Source organism: Sceloporus undulatus, chromosome 1 (assembly GCF_019175285.1).
Source record: "Sceloporus undulatus isolate JIND9_A2432 ecotype Alabama chromosome 1, SceUnd_v1.1, whole genome shotgun sequence".
NCBI classification, from domain to species: Eukaryota; Metazoa; Chordata; class Lepidosauria; order Squamata; family Phrynosomatidae; genus Sceloporus; species Sceloporus undulatus.
In genome coordinates, this window is record NC_056522.1 from 380,326,882 (window position 1) to 380,347,884 (window position 21,003).

At 43.1% G+C, this 21,003-nt stretch overlaps 1 protein-coding gene across 1 annotated transcript in view; it reads left to right on the plus strand.

The window, feature by feature from the left end:
• The window catches only part of MDGA2 (MAM domain containing glycosylphosphatidylinositol anchor 2), a 548,385-nt gene that overhangs the window by 356,264 nt on the left and 171,118 nt on the right, over positions 1 to 21,003 (plus strand). Inside the window, exon 8 of the mRNA XM_042446600.1 lies at positions 4,169 to 4,462. Within this exon, the coding sequence (XP_042302534.1) occupies positions 4,169 to 4,462 (294 nt within the window). The remainder of the gene's footprint in view (positions 1 to 4,168; positions 4,463 to 21,003) is intronic.

Consider the following 21,003-nt stretch of genomic DNA (forward strand, 5'->3'; position numbering starts at 1 on the left):
GCTTCCTTGGGAATGGAATTAGCCAAGAGTTATACACCTAGTAGTTCCTCTGTCAGGAACCAGGCAGTCACTGGGTCCTTGGATGCCATTAATGTTTCTTTTGTTTATATGATTTTTATGGCTGGGTTTATTACAGAGTCACAGTAGCAGCTCTAGAGTTTAATACGTCTTGATCTTTTAAAGCATCTTCCCTCTATATGGCCTGAAAAATCTTCAGTGAAAGGTATTAATCTGGTCACATTTTGGAAAACTCCAATGAATCACAACTGCATCAGTCGCAGCAGCTTTATTTTATGTTTCTATATTATTCTGTTTTATTTGCTTTGATGAGTAATGGCCCCTGTTTGGGAACGGTCATAAGCAGAATAAAATGTTGCCTCTCAGACCATGGAATAACCTAAGGAATGAAGACAGAGGTTTATTTTTCAACTCCTCCCAAAAGCACTGAGCACCAGATAAGATGAATAATATTCTCAACCAGGGATGAGTAAAATGCACCCTCTGGACAACAAGTGGCCCTCCAGGTCTCAAATATTTTTTTAAAATGTATGCAGTATGGTGGAGTATTTGGCCTTCCATGTTCTTTTGGGGGACTAATGTAGGCCCCTAGTCACCCATAGTTGCCCACACCTAAATCCTACTAGCAGAACCTGAGACAACAGTGTGATGCAGCAGCTAAAAAAGCCAATGCGATTCTAGGCTCCACCAACCGAAATATAGTGTCTAGATCAAGGGAAGTAATAATGCCACTCTATTGTGCTTTGGTCAGGCATCACCAGGATTAATCCTGTTTCCAGTTCTGGGCACCACAGTTCAAAACAAAGGTTGAGAAGCTGAAACATGTTCAGAGGAGAGTGACCAAAATGGTGAAATGTCTGGAAACCACCAGGCCCTATGAAGAGCAGGTTAGAGAGCTGGGTATGTTTAGCCTGGAGAACAGAACTTTGATTGGAGACATGGTAGCCAAGTTTAAATACTCGAGGGGATGCCTTGGGATGCCTTATTGAGGATGGAGCAAGCTTGTTTTCTGCTGCTCCAGAGACTAGGTCCCAGAGCAATGGCTTCAAGCTACAGAAAAAGTGATTCCATCTCAACATTAGGAGGAATTTCCTGACAGTACGAGTTGTTTGAAAGGGGAACATGTTCCCTCGGAGGGTGGTGGAGTCTCCTTCTTTGGAGACTTTTAAACAGAGGTTGGATGGCTATCTGTCAGGTGCTTCTCTTGTGTCTTCCTGCATGGCAGAAAAAGGTATGCCTGGATGGTCCTTGAGGTCTCATCCAACTCTAGGATTCTGACTGCAGAGTTCAGATGGATGAATTTGCTACGACAAGATGTAGCGATTGAATACATCCATTTAAAGGTAACGGTTTCCTCTTTGACATGCTCTTCTAGTGTGCTGGACTCTCCTTCTTTGGAGGTCTTTAAACAGAGGCTGGCCAGCCATCTGTTGGGGATGCTTTGATGGAGAGTTCCTGCATGGCAGAATGGGGTTGGACTGGATAACCCTTGCAGTCTCTTCCAACCCTATGATTATATGATTCTATGCTCATGTCTGTTACTAAGCTGAAGAACCAGTGTTGTGAAGGACGACTCTGTGATCATGGGGGCAGAATGTCTGAATGCCAAGGCACACGGAACGTTGTTACCAAAGTGGTACCTATTTATCTACTTGTACTTTTACATGCTTTTGAACTGCTAGGTTGGCAGAATCTGGAACTACTGATGGGAGCTCACTCCATCACATGACACTTGGATCTTGAGCTGCCAACCTGTTGACCTTGCAGTCATCAGAATTGGCATCTTAACCACTGAGCCACCTTGTCCCTTTAGCCACTGCATACCTTTACATCCATTTCAGATAGGCCTAGCCGTGGCTCCTGATCAGAATACAGTCTTTCCAGTTCCAAAGGCCTCTGATTACCAGTTACTGATGGATGTAAGCTGGGAGGTGTTGCTGTTCTCCTGTCCTCCTCATGGACTTCCCATGGGGAACTAGTTGATCCTGGGTTAAATAAGATGTCCGTCTGGATAGATCTGATCTATGGTGGCTTGCCTCTAGTCTCATTAACTCCTTGATCCATTTCCTAATGTTGGTCCCAAGTAAAGTAAACCCATTGAACCAAAAGGATTTACTCATATATTGGCTCACCACTCAACAGTTGGTTTCAGTAAAATACAAATTAATGGGCCTGAGAGCAAATTGAGCCTGAACTCTCAGTAGAAATAAAGATAACTAAACTGTGTCTGTCATACATTGGGAATACCATGAGAAGATATGGTTCATTAGGGAAGACAATAGTTGGTGTGAGCCTTCAATTTGTATCCAACTTATGGTGATCCTAAGATAAACTATCATGGGGTTGTCTCAACAAGATTTTTTCTATTGTCTTTGCCTTCCTCCAAGGCTGAGGGACTGTGCCTTGCTCAAAGTCATCCAGTGGTTTTCCACAGCAGAGCAGAGATTTGAATCGTGGTCTCCAGAGTCAGAGTCCAACACTTAAACCACAATACAGTGGTTCTCGCTACAGAAAATATGATAATGCTCAATACAAGGGAAGACAGTAGGAAAAGAGGGAGACTTTGTCATAGGTGAATAGACTGAATCTAGGAAGCCACAGTTGTCCTGAGTTTGCAAGACCTGGGAATGGCTGTTGTTGGCTTAGGCTGTTGGGTCTCTCCTTCATAGAGTTGCCATAAGGCATAGTCAGCTTGAGGGCAAATAACAACAGCAAACTCTCACAGAGATTAATCTGTAAGCTTCAGACTACTGTGTTTATTTTTTTCAAATATCTCAACAATTCCTCCTCCTCTTCCTTTCTGTAAAAGTCTTCTAAGAGGTTTGAATTTTATACTAGCAAATGTTGTACCAGCAAAACACACAAACTGAATACTAACAAGGGTTTTGCAACCCCCCAAAATATGGCCATTAAGGTCTCTTGATCTTCAGCTTTGACTTCAGATGGCGTCTCTCCTCCCAATGACTGTTTTAAGGCAGTAATGGACAGGATAAGGGAAAACTGAAGCTGAATCCAGACAAAACGGAGGTACTCACGGTAGCAGCCTCAAACCCAGGTATCGGGATACAACCTCCAGTCCTGGAAGGAGTCACACTCTCCTCAAAGGACTGTATTCGCACTTTGGGGTGTTCCTAGATCTGTCGCTTCAGATGACAAATCAGGTGAATGTGACGGTCAGGAGTGCCTGTTATCAGCTCCAGCTGATATGCCAGTTGTGCCCTTTCCTGGAAGTCGGGGACCCTGAGACCATAGTACATGCGCATAGTACCTCACGTCTTGATTTCTGCAATGCACTTTACATGTGGCTACCCTCGTACTTGGTCTGGAAACTTCAACTAGTACAGAACATGGCAGCCCAATTGGTCTCTGGGGCATCCAGAAGAGACCATATAACACCAATCTTAAAATCACTTCACTGGCTGCCCATTAGTTTCTGAGCCCAGTACAAGGTGTTGGTTATTACTTTTAAAGCCCTAAATGGGTTGGGTCCAACCTATCTTTGGGACCACCTCTTTCCATATAATTCTCCTCGCACACTTAGATCCTCTGGAAGGAATTTGTTACAGCCTTATAAAACAAGGCTGCCCACGACCTCCCAGAGGACCTTCTCAGCTGTTGCGCCCAGATTGTGGAATGGCCCGCCGGACGAGATCCATCATATTACCACCCTAAACAGCTTTAACAAAGCTGTAGAGACGGATCTCTTCCGGCAGGCCTTTCCTGAATAGTTCCCCAGTCACCAGAAGAAAAATCTAACAGCTGAACTCCAATCTCACTTCAGTCACTGTCTATTGTTCATTGTCCTTTTTAAAGTATGTTTTAATTCTTATATTGTTTAATTGTATTTTAAGGGGGGTTGGATTGAGGGATTTGGATTGTATATTTTTAACTCTTGTAAACTGCCCCAATTGCATCCTGTAGAGGAGCGGGATATAAATTATTATTATTATTATTATTATTATTATTATTATTATTAAAAATAGGTGTCCATTAATAGGAAATCATCATTGCAGGGTCCTCCCAACTGACTGAAGGACTCTTAGGATGTTCCTTTTGTTGTAAAACTATGAAACTCCCATGTACTAACCATACCATGTTTGCTTCTCTTTTTCCTTTCCTCTCCTTCTTTTCCCTTTGCCCCCATTTGAAGTTCCACCCAATCTGACTGTTCCCCAAGAAAAGTCACCCTTGGTCACCAGGGAAGGAGATACTGTTGAACTGCAATGCCAGGTGACAGGAAAACCTAAGCCCATCATCCTCTGGTCCAGGGCAGACAAGGAGGTCCCTATGCCAGATGGGTCCATGCAGATGGAGAGCTATGATGGGATCCTGAGGATTGTCAACGTCTCCCGGGAGATGACAGGAACTTACAAGTGTCAGACCAGCCAGTATAATGGATTTAATGTCAAGCCAAGAGAAGCCTTGGTCCAGCTCATCGTCCAATGTAAGTCTAACTCTCTTTCCCTTCTGTTGGCAATGAGTTCAGTTCATTTGTTGGACAATATTTCACATTTGGGACTTTCTGTGGTCTGCACAAAGCTTTGAGATGTTAAGCTTTGAAGAGTCCTGGTGGTGCAGTGGTTAAATGTTTGTACTTCTGCCACTCACTCAAGACTTTGGTTGTGAGTTCAATACCCAGGGTCCACTCAGCATAGCATCCTTTCATAGGTTGCTAAAATGAGTACCTAGCTGGATGGGGGCAATTAGCTTACACATTGTAAACCGCTTAGGGAGTGCTTAAGTGCACTGATAAGCAGTATAGAAATGTACTTGCTATTACTTTGGCTACCGATGGGATGGAAGTATCATAATTTCATAGGGTTGTTCCAGAAATACGTTTTCAGATGCCATAGTTCATGAGTTTTGTGATTCTCCTATTATGCCAGAAGCTGAGTTGACCGTGTGATGTAGTCTTTGGCGCAAGGTTGAATTGTCCAAAGATGGTTGTGGTTATTTTGGAGCAAGGGACTGATATTAACCTTAAACCCTTTGAAGGGTGTCCTTAACTCTCGTATGTTTGAGGAAAGCTTTTTATAAATTAGATTCCCTCACTATGTCAGAAAGTATAGTCATTTTTAAAACTGATGCCAGGACATTGTCTGTTTTTCTCTGCATAAAAAGAATGCATATTCATTGTTCTGCCTTGTTTGTTGAAAGAGGCATCAATCACAGGTCAAGATGTGGACCTTGAGCTGTATCTTGGACCCTCTAAAAAACCTTCCATGCTTCAAGGCTCAGAGAAGATTGTGTTAGAAAACTCTAGAATTGTCATCATAGGAACGTGGAGAAATGTTTGATCTGTTTTCTTTAGCTTAAATGTGCTAATTCCATTAACCAAGAGAAATTTTATTTTTCTCATGTCCAATCTGCTAGTCATTAGGTAGTAGTTCTTCTCAACGTTTGCTAGTCATTAGGCAGTAGTTCTTCTTTGAAGTGAAAGAGAGCACATGGTGATCGCTATCACTGGGCAAATTTTGATTGTTGTGTAGCTCTGGCTGCATCATCATCATCATCATCATCATCATTGTTACTATCATGTCCAGTCCAACCTCTGTATCCACACTGCAGTTTCACTTAGCCACATCTGGGGGAAAAAGATCTCTAGGCATCTGGAAGTCTTCCAGCATGACTCTATGGTCAACTTCCAGCAGCAGTATAGCATTCACCATTATCCATAGTTTTCACTATCCATGGTATGGCTAGGAACATACCCCCCCCCCCCCCCCGGCAGATACAAGGGTTGGACTGTATTTATATGGCACAATCCATGTACATGGTGCTCTATAAGTAAAAGAAGAAAAAAACAACAGCCAGCCCTGACACACATACATAGGGGAAGGAAAAGTTATACAGATAGAAATGCAAAAACCAATGTATTGTATTATAAAGCAAATTGTCAAACATGTGTAACCAACACATACAAGATTGCATTACAATATTAAACTAAAATTCCAAATCTTTGGAAAACAAGAACGTTTTTAATTGAGATTTAAAAGCTATGGGTGGCAAAGTTTGCAGGTGTTCCTGGGAGCAATGATCAGAGAAGCTAATGTCTGAGAAGGAATTAGAATTTTTCTCTGGACAATTTCAGTGCAGATTGGACCATCGCTCCCTACCCTCTTTTAATATAAATCAGCATTTGCAACAGAGAAGTTCTCTTGGGCCTGTTACAAACGGGCATAAAAGTACGAACTGGGTCCGTACTAGGGTTAGGAAGGGGCGTCACTTCTTGACGCCCCTAACCCTAGTATGGACCGAGTCCGTACAAAATGGCGGCGCTCTATGCACATGGGCGCCGCCATGACTACGTCACGATCGCGCTGCCTCTAAATGGGGTGGCGTGGTTGTGATGTAGTGGGGCCGCATGAGGGCGCCTAGGGCGCCCTTTCTGCGGCCCTGGAAGGAGCTCTGTTTCGGAGCTCCTTCCAGCTTTGCGTCGCTGGGTGTAGCCTTTACATGGCTGCGCCAGCGACGCAGAGGAGAAAGGGGCCAAGTGGCCCCTTTCTCCTCCTCCCCGCCACCGCCGGGGAAAGTGGCGGATCGGCGCCTTGGAGGCTGCCATTGTGGCAGCTGAGGCCCCGATCAGGCGGGGAAAGGGCCGGTTACAGGCTGCCCCAAACGGGCGGTCTGTAACGCGCCTTGGTGTAGTTATTTGCTGTCTAGCTGACTTTGTCTTACAGCCACCCTCTGAATGAGAGACCTTTGAGACCCTGTTCTTAAATGTCCGGCTGAGGTCTTGCAAACTCAGGGCAGCTGTGCTTCCTTGATGGAGTCAATCCAGCTGTAATGTAGTCTTCCTCTTTTCCTGCTGCCTTACGCTTTACTAAGCATTGTTGTATTTTCCCATGTTTTCCCATCATATGGCCAAAGTATGTTCCTCAGTTTGGTAATTTTGTCTTCTAGGGAGAGTTCATACCTGATTAGCTTTGGGGCATATTCATTTGCCTTTTTGGCAATGTGGGATCCATAAAACTCTCCTGTAGCACTACATTTCAAAGAAAGGTTCTTCTGGCCCCTGAAATTATTTTGCAAACACTAAATTACTGTATTAATCATAGCAGGCTTCCTCAAGATAGTATTTCCCAGGTGTGCCCCAGCTAGGATGGATGATGTGTGTTGTAGTCTGACTCATTTGGTAGTTGTGAGCCTGGGAAAGTTTGTATGTTAAGACACAGATGGTACTATGGGAAAACCATGCTTAGGGGTTTCATTCATTGTTGTGCTTTTTGTTCAGAAATGAAAAATTTGATCAATTGTGATTAAGGCTTGGCAAGCAGAAATATCAGAGGAAGCAATGATTATGCAGTCAGGCTGGCATTGTCATTGAGAATGTGCGGGTGTTTCATCTCTTTATTTTTATTTTGCAGATGGTGGAGGCATGTTTTCATGTCTGAAAGAATGCTAAATTCAGGGTTATTTCTGAATGCAGCCAGGGCCTGAGCAGAGCACTTTATTAAGACACTCCACATCATTTTTGAGGAAGCAATTATGCAAGATTTCTGTCTGCGATGACTCTGTGATAAGCTAGAAATAGAACATGATAGCTTAGAATTCGTAATTGGTTTTTTGGGGAAAGTGTGTGGGTGTCTTTGAGTGGGAGGTAGATTTTTGCAAATGGAGAGGCAGCAATTGTGTAAATGGGAGTCATTTATGATGAAATGCTGAGACCGCTGAGCACAATCAGACTGACATACGAATAGATACACATAGGACGCACTATTAGAGAGACACAAGGGCATATGTATATGGATTTCTCCATATGGGAGCGACCTGTGTAAGTGGCAGTGGTGATGCATAAGGACACATTGTAAACAACTGCCCAGAGGGCTCCGAATCTTTCAAATCCAGGAAGATCCAGAGAAAAAAGTGAGGTTTTTAAAATCCAATGTTAAGATGGTATGGATTATGGGATAGTAAAGCCATGGTATTCCCCATAACCATGTATGGATGTGAGAGCTGGACACTGAAGAAAGTGGATAGGAAGAAGATCAAATCATTTAAGATGCGGTGCTGGCAAAGAGGGCTGAGGATACTGTGGACAGGTGTAAAACAAAACAACCAAACAAAAATGAACACATGGGTTCTTTAACAAATTAAGCCTGAACTGTCCCTAGAAGCCAAGATGAGCAAACTGAGGCTGACATAGAATCATAGAGTTGGAAGAGATCACAAGGGCCATCCAGTCCAACCCCCTGCCATGCAGGAACTCACAGTTAAAGCATCCCTGACAGGCAGCCTCTGTTTAGAAACCTCCAAGGAAAGAAACTCCACCAAACTCCAAGGGAGTGTGTTCCTGACAGCCCTTACTGTCAGGAAGTTCCTCCTAATGCTGAGGTGCAATCTCTTTTCCTGTAGCTTGCATCCATTGCTCCGTGTCCTAATCTCTGGAGCTGCAGAAAACAAGCTTGCTCCATCCTCAATATGATACCCCTTCAAATACCTAAACAGGGCTAGCATATCATCTCTTAAGCTTCTCTTCTCCAGGCTAAAAATCCCCAGTTCTAAGTCATTCCTCTTAATGCATGGTTTCTAGACCCTCCACCATTTTTAGTTGCCCTCCTTTGAGCATGCTCCAATTTTTCAACGTACGTTTTGAATTGTGGTGCCAAGAACTGGACACAGCATTCCAGGTGAGACCCAACCAAAGCCAAATAGAATGGCACTATTACTTCCCTTGATCTAGACACTATACTTCTGTTGATGCAGCCTAAAATTGCACTGGCCTGTTTAGCTGCTGTATCACACCATAGATCCATGTTCAATGTGTGGTCCACTAGGACTCCTAGATCCCTTTCACATGAAGTCTCGTTCAGCCAGGTGTCCCCCATCCTATATCTATGCATTTGATTTTTTCTATCTAAGTGCAATATCTTACATTTCTCCCTCTTGAAGTTTATTTTGTTAGCTTTGGCCCAACTTTCTAGTCTAGTCATTTTGAATTTTGATCCTGTCCTCTGGGGTATTAGCTACTCCTCCTAATTTGGTGTTGTCTGCAAATTTGCTAAGCATGTCCTCTATTATTTCATCCAAATCATTGATAAAGATGTTTAATAGCACTGGGCCCAGGACAGAACTTTGTGGCACCCCACTGGTCATTGCTCTCTAGGATAAAGAGACGCCATTGCTGAGCAATCTTTGAGTTCAGCCAGTCAGCCAATCATTCTTTGGTCACATCATGAGAAGGTATGATTCATTAGAAAAGATACTAATGTTAGGAAAGGTAGAAGGTAGTAGAACAAGAGGAAGACCACATGCCAGGTGGATTGACTCAATGAAGGAGGCCATAGTCTTGAATCTACAGGAGCTTAGCAGAGAAAATTTTGTTCCTAGGCTTATGCAGTGGCTTCCATTGGGATCACAGGTCACAGAATCATAGATCTCTGGAGTTGGAAGAGACCCCCGAGGTTCATCCAGTCCAACCCCAATCTGACATGCAGGAAGACACAATCTGAGACCTCCTTGTGACAAATGGCCATCCAGCCTCTGTTTAAAAAACTCCAAAGAAGGAGACTGCACTACACTCCCAAGCAGCAGCATTTTCCATGGTTGAACAGCTCTTACCCTCAGGAAGTTCTTCTCTTGTAGCTTGAATCCATTGTTCCATGTCCCAGTCTCTGGAGCAGCAGAAAACAAGCTTGCGCCATCCTCAGTATGACATCCCTTCAAATATTTAAACAGTGCGCTCATGTCCGCTCTTAACCTGCTCTTCTTCAGGCGAAACATTTCCAGATCCCTACGTTGCTCCTCATAGGGCTTGGGGGTCTCCAGAACATTTACTATTTTGGTCACCCTCCTCTGGACACATTCCAGGAGCATTTGCAAGCCTGAGCAGGATACCATTCTTTTTCAACCTCTGAGAACATCCATCCAGTTGCATAATGAATTTTACACCATCATAAAGCCTCAACAGGATCCTAGCTTTTGTTCCTCCCCACCCCCTTTGCATCAATGTAAAGGAGACTGCAAGAATCAAATTGACGATGGGCTGTGTCCGAAAGCAATTTCCCCTCTCCTCTTTCCCCCATCCTTGGGGAGGACACCTAGGGCATAAAAATGCCACTCGGCACAATGTAATCAGATGTTTACATCATGTACCTTATCAAGCAATGATATCCAAGAGGACAGGAGATAAGTTATGGCTGGAGCTCCCGCCTGGAGTTTATATGCTATCATTTCACTTTGACAAGCCATAAAAAATATTGTTTATAATACCCACAGCTCTGCGGAGGACAGCTTAGTCTGGAAACATTTCTGAGAACTTCCTTCTTCAAAGACCCAGTCATAGAATCATAGAGTTGGAAGAGACCCCAAGGGCCATCCAATCCAGCCCCATTCTGCCATGCAGGAAGACACAGTCAAAGACACAATCTGTCTTCTGGTTGGAGGGAGGTTTCTTGCTCCCAAAGGGCAGCTTACAGAACAGCCCAGCTTTGGTTTCTTTTCAGAAAAGTGGGGCATAGAATTGTAGACTCCTAGAGTCAGTCTGACTCCTTTCTGCCAAGCCACAACTACTAGGTGGAGATTTTGCATTGGGAGACATAGCTACGGCTGCATCTACCCTACAGAATTAATGCAGTTTGAAACTGCTTTAACTACCATGGCTGCATCCTATACAATCCTGGGATTTGTATTTTGTTGTGGCAACAAAGCTTTCCAACAGATAAGGCTAAATATCTCACAAATCTGCATACCACTGAGCCAAGGCAGTCAAACTACCTTAATCTGCAGTTTAAATGTAGCTTATCGATACAGCAACGTCTCCTGATGCTATTTCCTCATCCCCAAATGACCTTTTCATCCACAGGGTCATTTCCAATTTGGCAGAAAATGAGGGCTAAGTGATGATGCATCACAGGAGCCATAGTGCCGCAGCGGTTAAATGCTAGTACTGCGGTGACAGTATTGTGAGTTCGATCCTAAGGGGCTCTGAGGTTGACTCAGCCTTCCATCCTTTTGTAGGTCAGTGAAATGAGTACCCAGCATGTTGGGGGTAATTGGTTTACAGATTGTAAACTGCTTAGAGACTGTTTAGTTCAGTATGAAGTGGTATAGAAATGTAAATACTATTGTATTGCTATTGCATCCAAACCTCTTCCTGTAGCTGAGAGTGCTTGCAGGGGGCTCAATTCTGCATTCCCCAAGAAGACGAAATAGCTGTGTTGGGTGGCTCCGTGGTTTAAAACATGGGTTTTAAAGAGGGGTTTGGTTCTTGCAATGGTGCAATGATTCTGAAAGCAAATTGCAGTGTAGGTCAGACTTAGGGATTGTCATGGATTGTGATGATGTCAGATTTATGACATCATGACTGCTGAACAGGATGCCAGCCATGATGTCAAGTTTCAAAAAGTCTCTTTGGTCTAATCTGCACTGCAGAAATAATCCAGTTTGAGACCACTTTAACTGTCATGGCTAAATGCTACAGAATTCTGGGATCTGTAGTTTTGTGAGATATTTCATAGAATCATAGAATCGTAGAGTTGGAAGAGACCACTAGGGCCATCCAGTCCAACCCCATTCTGCCATGCAGGGACTCTCAATCAAAGCATCCCCGACAGATGGCCATCCAGCCTCTGCTTAAAGACCTCTAAGGAAGGAGACTCCACTACACTCCGAGGAAGGAGCGTGTTCCACTGTTGAACAACCCTTACTCTCAGGAAGTTCCTCCTAATGTTGAGGTGGAATCTCTTTTCCTGGAGCTTGCATCCATTGTTCCGGGTCCTGTTCTCTGGAGCAGCAGAAAACAAGCTTGCTCCCTCCTCAATATGACATCCCTTCAAATATTTAAACAGGGCTATCATATCACCTCTTAACCTTCTCTGTCAGAGAGCTCTGGTGCCACAGAATTAGAGGGCTCCTGCACTTTTAATGGTGGTGCAAAAGAGGGTATTTCAGCAGTTATTGCTTGTCATATAACAAGCTGGCCAAGTTAAGATGCAACAGTTGCTGAAATGTTTTTTGTGGGGGGAGGGGGTTGGGCTCTGTGGCCATGTTCTAGAAGAGTTTATTCCTGACCTTTCACCAGCAGCTGTGGCTGGCATCTTCAGTCTCCCTGCTGAAATTCCCTCTTCTATAGGTGCAGGAGCCCTCTCTAGTTTTTAACATGGCAACCTTGCACAAATTACAACTCCAGAATTCCATCATGGTCTCAAAAATCTCTGTCTCCTTCTCTGGTCAGTTGGCTGTCTCTGCTTGAGAGGTCTGGATCTCCCAATGGCTTAAAATCAGGTTATTTGGTAAAACAAGCATCACCCAGGCAGGCAGAAACTGTCTCTATGCCCCAGGGAGAACCTGGCAACCCTCTCCATTGTATCCTGTCTTGGTGGTTATATCTGTGATTCCCCAGGATCCTTCCTTGAAATGAAAGTTGGGCAGCAGCACAGCGGCAGATGACTTTTGTTCGCAGAGCAATGACTAAGATACACTACTTATCTCTGTGCTTTAGATGGTTGTTTAAGGGGCCGAGTTCACTCACACGTTTCTGGAGTGTAATGTGCAAAAACCATGGGAGACATGGACAGACAACAGTGGGAAATTACCTGTGCCACTAGGCTGCAATAGGTATTCCTTGTAGGGAGGGAAAGAATATTCATTATTATCCATTTCATGCAGAGAATGATGTTTCCTGACACGCTGGGAACCTTGTCAGCAAGAGCAGAGGCAGCTGCAAGGCTTTCATGAGGTTCTTGTGACTCCTGTAAGCATTTGTGTAGAAATGAGCATGGGTTTTCTGCATAGAAGACACAGTTTTGAGCTGCAAATGGGTTTCCTGTGCAGGGGAGGAGTGTATCCCACTCAGACAACACTTCTCCCTGGGTAAGAGAAACATTTTCTGTGCAGGAAATGCCTTTTCTATTTAAGGAACGGCTGCAGTCCAGCATCCCTTCAGTGTAGCGGAAACATCCTCATGTAGAAAAGTGGTACACTACACTACTCAATGTTCATGTATAATAGCAACATGTGCCAATGACTGAGTGCCATTGTGCAATATGAAAATCACAAAGTGAAATACATAACCACGGTGCACAATTCACAACCACAAGTACAATGTCAATTTACCACTATCAGCAGAATATATCTGATGTGCTACTGCAAATAATTTGCCTTGCATGCATACTGCAGTTTGTATATGCAAATGTTATTACAGGGTGAGTCTCCCTTATCTGGAACTCCAAAATATTTTTCATGACTAGCTGAGACAGAGACACCGTTCCTTGCTGATGGTCTGATGTACACAGACTTTGTGTCATGCACAAATTCACTTTACAATATTGTGCAAAATTACCTTCAGTCTATGTGTATAAGGTGTATATGATACAAGAATGGTTTTTGTGTTTAGACTTGGTTCCTGTCTCTAGTTGCAAATACAACTACTTCAAAAAGCTATAAAATAAAATAAAATGAAGACTCTGAAATCCCAATCACCTCCGATCCCAAGCATTTTGGGTAAGGGAGACTCAACCTGTGAGAGAATGCCAGACACTGTATTTTCTATGCAGAAAACCTACAAGTATTTCTGTAGAGGCCAAACATCTACTGAGATAACAATAGTGATCATCCACTCTGCAGGAAACTTCATAGTCTCTCGCAGGAGTGTGAGTACTACAGGAATGTTTCATTCTTGTCCACAAGGATGAAAAGTCTAAAGATTAATTCCTTTACATGTTTAAAGAGTGTTGTTCTATGATGCCATGGCTGTTTTGGTTATCCAGTATCATGGACTGATGAAGCTGCATAGATCATGAAAAGCTATGGATGGTTCTTCAAGACATGGAAGAGCCACTACATCTGAGAGTCCTGATGAGAAACCTGAACTCAAGACGAGAGGCTCCTGTTAGAACAGAATATGGAGAAACACAGTGGTTCCAAATTGGGAATGCTGCATTTTATCAACCTATCTATTTGACTTGTATACAAAAAATATCATGCAAAGGCACAGAAGAAGGAGTCAAGATAGGAAGAAGGAACATCAACAATCTAAGATGCAGTATGTGGGTGGTACCACACTACTAGCAGAAAACATCACAGACTTGAAACAACTAGTAAGGAAGGCCAAGGAAGAAAGTGCAAAGGCAGGCTTGCTGCTGAGCATAAAGATAACAAAAATAGTGATCATAGAGGTTCTACATAAACTCAACCTAAAGAATGAAGAAATCACAATAGTTAAAGATTTCCCATGCCTTGGACCAAACATTGATCAGAACAGAGATTGCAGTCAAGAAATCATAAAAAGACTAGGAATGGGGAGGACAGCCACGAAAGGATTGGAAAAGATCCTAAAGTGTAAACATATACAGCTGAACACTAAAGTTAGAGTCATCCAAGCCGTCGTATTTCCCATCACCATGTATGGATGTGAGAGCTGGACAGTGAAGAAAGCAGATAAAAAGAAAAGATGTGGTGCTGGTGAAGAGTGCCAAGGATACTGTGGGCAGCCAAAAAAGACAAACGGACGGGTCCTAGAACAGATCAAGCCTGAAACTTCCCCGAAAACCAAGGTGATGAAACTGAGTTGTACTGAGTTGTACTTTGGCCACACCATGAGAAGATTTAGAAGGCAGTAGAAAGAGAGGAAGGTCACACACCAGATGGATAGGCTCCATCAGGGAGGTCACAGACCAGACCAGAGCAGTGGAGGATGAGGGCTTGGAGATGTCTCTTGCGCAGGGTCACCATGAGCTGAGGTTGACTAGAAGGCAATTAAACAAAGAACCACAGACCATGCTCTGGGTGTGACATTCCTAGCAAAGTTAATGGCTTTTGTTTTGTTAATGGTTATCAGGATACGTGGAGCAAAGTTCCCAGCAGAAGTCACCAAAGAAAGGCATCTCATCTAAAGTTAATATTGGGAACAAAGTAACTATTGATTAACACCAGCACCTTGGAGACTTCTTGGTCTCTGCACAGCAGTGAGAAAACCCAGCCCCCGGAGGTATTTGCGAAGTGATGTATAACCATTTAATTAATTGTGCCGACACAGGTTATGACTTTCCAATTGATCCATGGAGCTTGGAGGTTCACAGCTGAGGAGCTCTGGAGGCGCCTTGTCACTCGGTGGAGGGAAATGACTCCTGCCTTGGTTTTTCCTTAACGCTGGGATGCTAATGGCTCTTGACTGGAGGAACTCAGCATCATCCTTCTTTAACAGGGAGTGTGTGTTGGCCTAGAGATGTGATTCTTCACTAATTTTGTTCTCATGGGAATTGATGGGAAATGTTAACAATTTTCTTCCTGCTATAAGGAATCCTTTGAAAATTGCAGTCTTGAAGGCTATTCACATTTTAGGACTTGTACTGTGCAAAGGCCTGTGTGGCATTTTATTCAGAAAACAGCTTTTTTGGCACAGCAAATATCCCTCCATATAAATATCATTTTCTGTTCATATGATGTTGTTCTTTTGGACTGATACAGTATGATCCATGTATCTGTGATACTGGTACCTGCGGTTTTCCTTCCACCTTTGTCTTTGTCATTCTTTTCTTATGATATCCTCTGGAAAAAAATGTGTTCTCTTGAGGCATATTCTAGATCCTCCAACATGATACTATGGTCTGCTTCTGGCAGAGGCTGCCTAGAGGATGGAGGAACTAGAAATGCCTGGAGAGGTATTCTCCCTAGGAAACTCTGGGGCCTCCAGTGCAACTTCACTTCAGTGTGGTTTACTATTATCTTTGATGTCACATTTCCATACTAAGTCTGGGAACGTATTTCCTGCAGATATGGGTGTCATAATGTAGTATGCACATTTTTCACACTTTTTTGTTTTGTTGTTGTTTTTACAGAAGACATACCTTTCCTGAACAGGAAATAGTATTTCTGAGCAAAAATATTATTTTCTGTACACAGTTTCCAAAGGAACAAAACCCTAGCATGGCTAAACTATAAATTTTTCTATTCTTCAAACACTCATGGGGAAGCTAGGAACTTGGACCACTTTGTCTCTGGGGATAGAGAGCACCCCTCTTACCTCACCATCAGCCCCAAGAAATCCTTCCTACACTTCCGTGTGCCATGTTTTTAAGATATCTCACCTTCAAAGGGTACGGACGCTTTAACATATTCTCTCGACTTGTCACACCATTGGATCCTGGCATCATAGAATCATAGAGTTGGAAGGGCCATCCAGTCCAATTCCATTCTGCCATGCAGGAACTCGCCATTAAAGCATCCCCTGTGACAGATGGCCATCATCCAGCCTCTGTTTGAAGATCTCTAAGGAAGGAGACTCCACTACCCTCCGAGGAAGGAGTGTGTCCCACTGTCAAACAGCTCTTACTGTCAGGAACTTCCTCCTAATGTTGAGCTGGAATCTCTTTTCCTGTAGTTTGCATCCATTGTTCCATGTTCTATTCTCTGGAGAAGCAGAAAACAAGCTTGCTCCTTCTTCTATATGACATCCTTTCAAATGTTTAAACATGGCTATCATGTCATACATACATCTTTATTGAATGAGTCTCCAGACCATTTCAAAGAATCCAAGATAAAAGGGGGAAAAACATACATATTTAAAACTATGTTTTTCCTTATGAAAAGAGAACATCAGAAGGCTTTTGCCAAACTTCGCTTTGAGCAAATGGACTCAAAGTGATTCAAGGAAGATACCAGGATATCCCTTTTCTTGATAGACTCTGTATATGTGGGGCACCTAAAGCTGAAGATCTTACACATTACCTGCTGCATTGTCAGTTGCATAACAGTATTAGAGAGCAATATCTAGCTCCCATCCTCAGAAATTTGAGGGAAAGGGATGATGAAAGCAAGCTGGCTGTCATGTCACACCTCACAATGTTTGTCTTTCATGATTTTTTAAGATTCTAGATGTTGCTGACCCTAATAAATAGAACCTAATCCTAATATCACAAACTCTTTATTTATCTGTAGGTTTCACCGCTACAACTGTGTTGCCCAGAAAATGCCAGGGCTCTATTATGGCACATCACTTGAAGCATCTTGCTTTCATGCTCTTGTTGCTCTTGCTGAGACCATTGTGTCCCCAGAATTGGCCTGAAAGTGGTTACCAAAATTGAAACATATACAGATTATATTTAAAGATTAAAACAGATACGGATTATATATTTTTAAAAAGACATTTTAAAAAATATCATTAAATCCTCGACAAGATGAAAAACCATCCATAGCATACTCATGTTAAACAAAACAGCACAGCACACTACAGTATTACAAGATCTTACCATAGAAATACTTGCCAAAAACCGATTGAAATTAGGAAGTCTTCAATAGGGCTGGGAATATTTTTAAAATAATAATAATAATAATAATAATAATAATAATAATAATAATAATAATAAATGATCTACAACATGTTTTTGAGTGTTTGGAAACTCTGATGAGGAGAATCCTAGACTGACAAGAAGTGCACTTTTTTTTCCTCCCATAGAAAACAGAAATTTCTTTACAGAAAGTAATGCCTCTACTGAGAAATGTTGCTTCTAACATTTCCTGCACAGGAAAAAAGTGATACTTTTCCAGGACTTACTCTGTGCAAAACTCACTTGTGGTTTATTTGCAAAGAAAACAGTCTTTTTTTGAGCAGGAAACAGGTTTTTATATGCAGAAGATAGTATTGCTGCCTCCTGCACAGGAAACGCTGCTTTCTGTTCCAAAGCTGCCACATGTGAATTTTGCACAAAATAAGCCCCTTGTTGCAAATAAGCTTTTTTAAAAGTTGCATAGTTTTTGAAGCATTTCTTGCAGCAGGACGAAAAGTACTGAAACTACTCATTGGTTTCTTTGAAAAGAAAATGAGTGAAGAATTACATCCTTAGACTTCATCTGATACAGGTTGAGTCTCCCTTACCCAAAATGCTTAGGACTAGAACGAAGTGGACTGGAGTTTGGATTTTTAAACAGTTGTTGTTTTTTTAGAGTACTTGTATTTGCATATATGTACATAATGAGCTATTGTGGAGATGGGACACAAGTCTAAACACGAAATCCATGCATGTTTCCTATACAGCTTAAAAACGTAGCCTGAAGGTAATGGCATAGGATATTTTAAATAATCTTGTTCATGATGCAAAGTTTGTTTCTGGTTTGCCACCACTTTAACTGCCATGGCTCAATGCTATGGAATTCTGGGAATTGTAGTTTTGTGAGACATTTAGCCTTCTCCATCAGAGAGCTCTGGTGCCACAGCAGACTACAAATCCCAGGATTCCATACCACTGAGCCATGGCAGTTAAAGATGTGTCAAACCGGATTATTTCTGCAGTGTGGATGCACTGACTGTCTCTTCCACCTGTGAAAAATGTTTTGGTTTTTGGAATAATTCAGATTTTGGAATTCCAGATAAGAGAGACTCAGGGTATAGTGGACAAAAAGAGGGGAGCCAGCTTAGCCTCTCTAGGAAGGAAGCTCTAGTTAAGGAACAACTACCAAGAAGGACCTCTCCCATGTTTCTTTCAGATGCCCTTCTTATGGTCATGGGGACACGGCTGCATCTGCACTGCAGAAATAATCCAGTTTGCCGCCACTTTAACTGCCATGGCTCAGTGTTAGGGAATTCTGCAAGTTAGAGTTTGTTGGAGCCCCAGAACTCTCTGACAGAGAAGACTAAACATCTCACAAAACTAAATCTCCCAGAATTCCATAGCACAGAGCTTTGGCAGTTAAAGTGGAGTCAAACTATTATTTCTGAAGTGTGGATACAGACCAAGAGACGATCCATCCTGAGAGATCCTGGAACCTGGACAGGTTTATATTGGAGTGTTTGAGCCTTCAGAGTTTATCACAGGAGGTTTTTGCAGCTCAGATCCGGGGTGATTCCTGGTACATCTGTGCGAATTCATGTTATAACGTGAATGTTTTATCACACCTGGTTGCCCTTCCGTTGCCCTTCTGAACTGAGGGGGAATCGAATCCAAGGCAAGTCACGTGATGCGGATTCACGAAAAGCGGAGTGAGTGCACATTGTATGACCACACTGGTGGGATTCAATGATTCGAATCAGCACACTTGCACATGCTCAGTTGGGGTCTGAACGCATCGAGCCCTTGTACATTTCCGGGGTGAAAAGGGGTGCAAGTTCTTGTACCCTGTTTCGCATAATTACGTGAATATTTGCCTCGTGAATATTTCTGTGTCTTCTTCGTCCCCCTTTTTTTATTTTCCCTTCCATTTCAGCAATTTCAACACAGACATAGGTAGGTAGGTAGATAGGTAGATAGATAAGACATACATACATATCTGTATATTCACATTCACGCACATACACACATGTATATATTCCAAAAAAAAATGAGTTGCCCTACAAACACACCTCCTCCTCCAACATAGTGGCCGAGAAGTGTGCCCAAGGCGGGGGGATAGGAAATGGAAGAAAACCATAGACCCCCCCCCCCCGAATTGGAGACGGGAGGTATGGGGAGCCCAAGGTGAAAAACAGGGTCCTGCCCAATTCACGTTATAATGTGAAAATGTTTAACAAGCACATAACCTCCAGGAAAGGTTTCAGCCTTATCACAGCAACAACAGAGGGATCAACGCTCCCCCCCTCGATTGCCCTGAAAGTGAAAGGATCACTGAAAGGAAATGGGGGGAAATTGCAGCGCCGCATCATGGGGAATTTGCAACCCGGGGGTTTATGGTGGTGTACCAGAGCAGAAGCAAAGTTGCATTCCACACCAGACCAGTTTGGAGTGAAATCGAAGTGAGCTTGGAAGGAAATTCTGTGAATTCACTATTTTTCTGAATTCATCAAAATGGGGAGTCACTTTGGAATCACTGCGGAAGCGCCACGGAAGGAGCCCCATAGAAAGGAATCACGTCTGATAACACATTCACGTTATGACATGAATTCACATCGTGGACCCACAGTCACGTCGGATCTGAGCCGCAAAAACCTCTGTGTGGTAAACGGCAGCGTCTCCTGCCCACCTCCTTTTGGAGCAATGTGCTACTGTTGGACTCTTCCTTTCCATTCCCTTCATCCTCCTTCCTCTCTTTCTCCCCCTCCCTCCTGGGAGATCTAGTTTAACTATGTTTTCTTTGCACTTTGCTTCTCCTGCACTTTGCCCATTTCCAGGGTTGCCCTTTTGCCCCTGGATCTCCCCACTCAACTCTTCCACCTTTTCCTTTTGATCATTATCATCCTGCTCCTTGTGATTAAATCAGACAGTTTTCATCCCATCTGTGATGATCTTTGAACCGGTTGCTGCTCTAGCAGCTTCTTTCGCCATGGCTTGCTCCCAAGGGGGCTCTTTGGATAAATAAAGCAACAGTTCCTTTAAAAGAGAAAGAGAGGTTGTTTCTTTGCAGTCTTTCCATTGCTTCCTTGTCTTTCTCTCTTTTGATTCATTGTACTATCCTTCGGGTTTCACAGCTGGGATTTCAATAGGTAAGGAAGAAAAGCTTTGGGATTTTGGCTGAAAAGTACAAAGCATGGAAAGCCAAACATTGGGGAAAGTGGACAAAAATGACATCTCTTTACTTTCGGGAATTTCCCAAAAGTAAAAAGTGTTGTTTTTGCCCACCTTCCGTTCACTTTATTTTTGATTTACTTCTGTTTGGGAGAAACACATCTAATAATAATAATAATAATAATATTTATTTCTGTCTTCCCGCCTCTCCCAATGGATCGAAGTGGGATCACAACAAGGTTAAAATCTGAAAATCATCCAGCATTTGCGGGTTTTTTTACTTCTAAAATCCCATTTCTGAGTGGGATTCATCTAGTGTGATAAGCCTGATAGGGACATAGACAACTGCCTTCTACCAGGAATGTAAATCTTCACAAAGGTTCTGCCTGTACTGGGTGGCCCCTGAAACCTCAGGTTTATAGCTTGGGCATACTTGGGGACTCAGCTCTGAACCTGGGAGACTGAGGGCTCATAGGCGGGATACAGACCGCCAATTTGGGGCGGTCTGGCCCCGTCCCTTTCCCCGGAGTATCGGGGCTTCAGCGGCTACACCGGCCGCTTTTCAGGCTGCGGGGAAGCAGCAAAAGGCCGCTTCCCCGCAGCCTGAAAA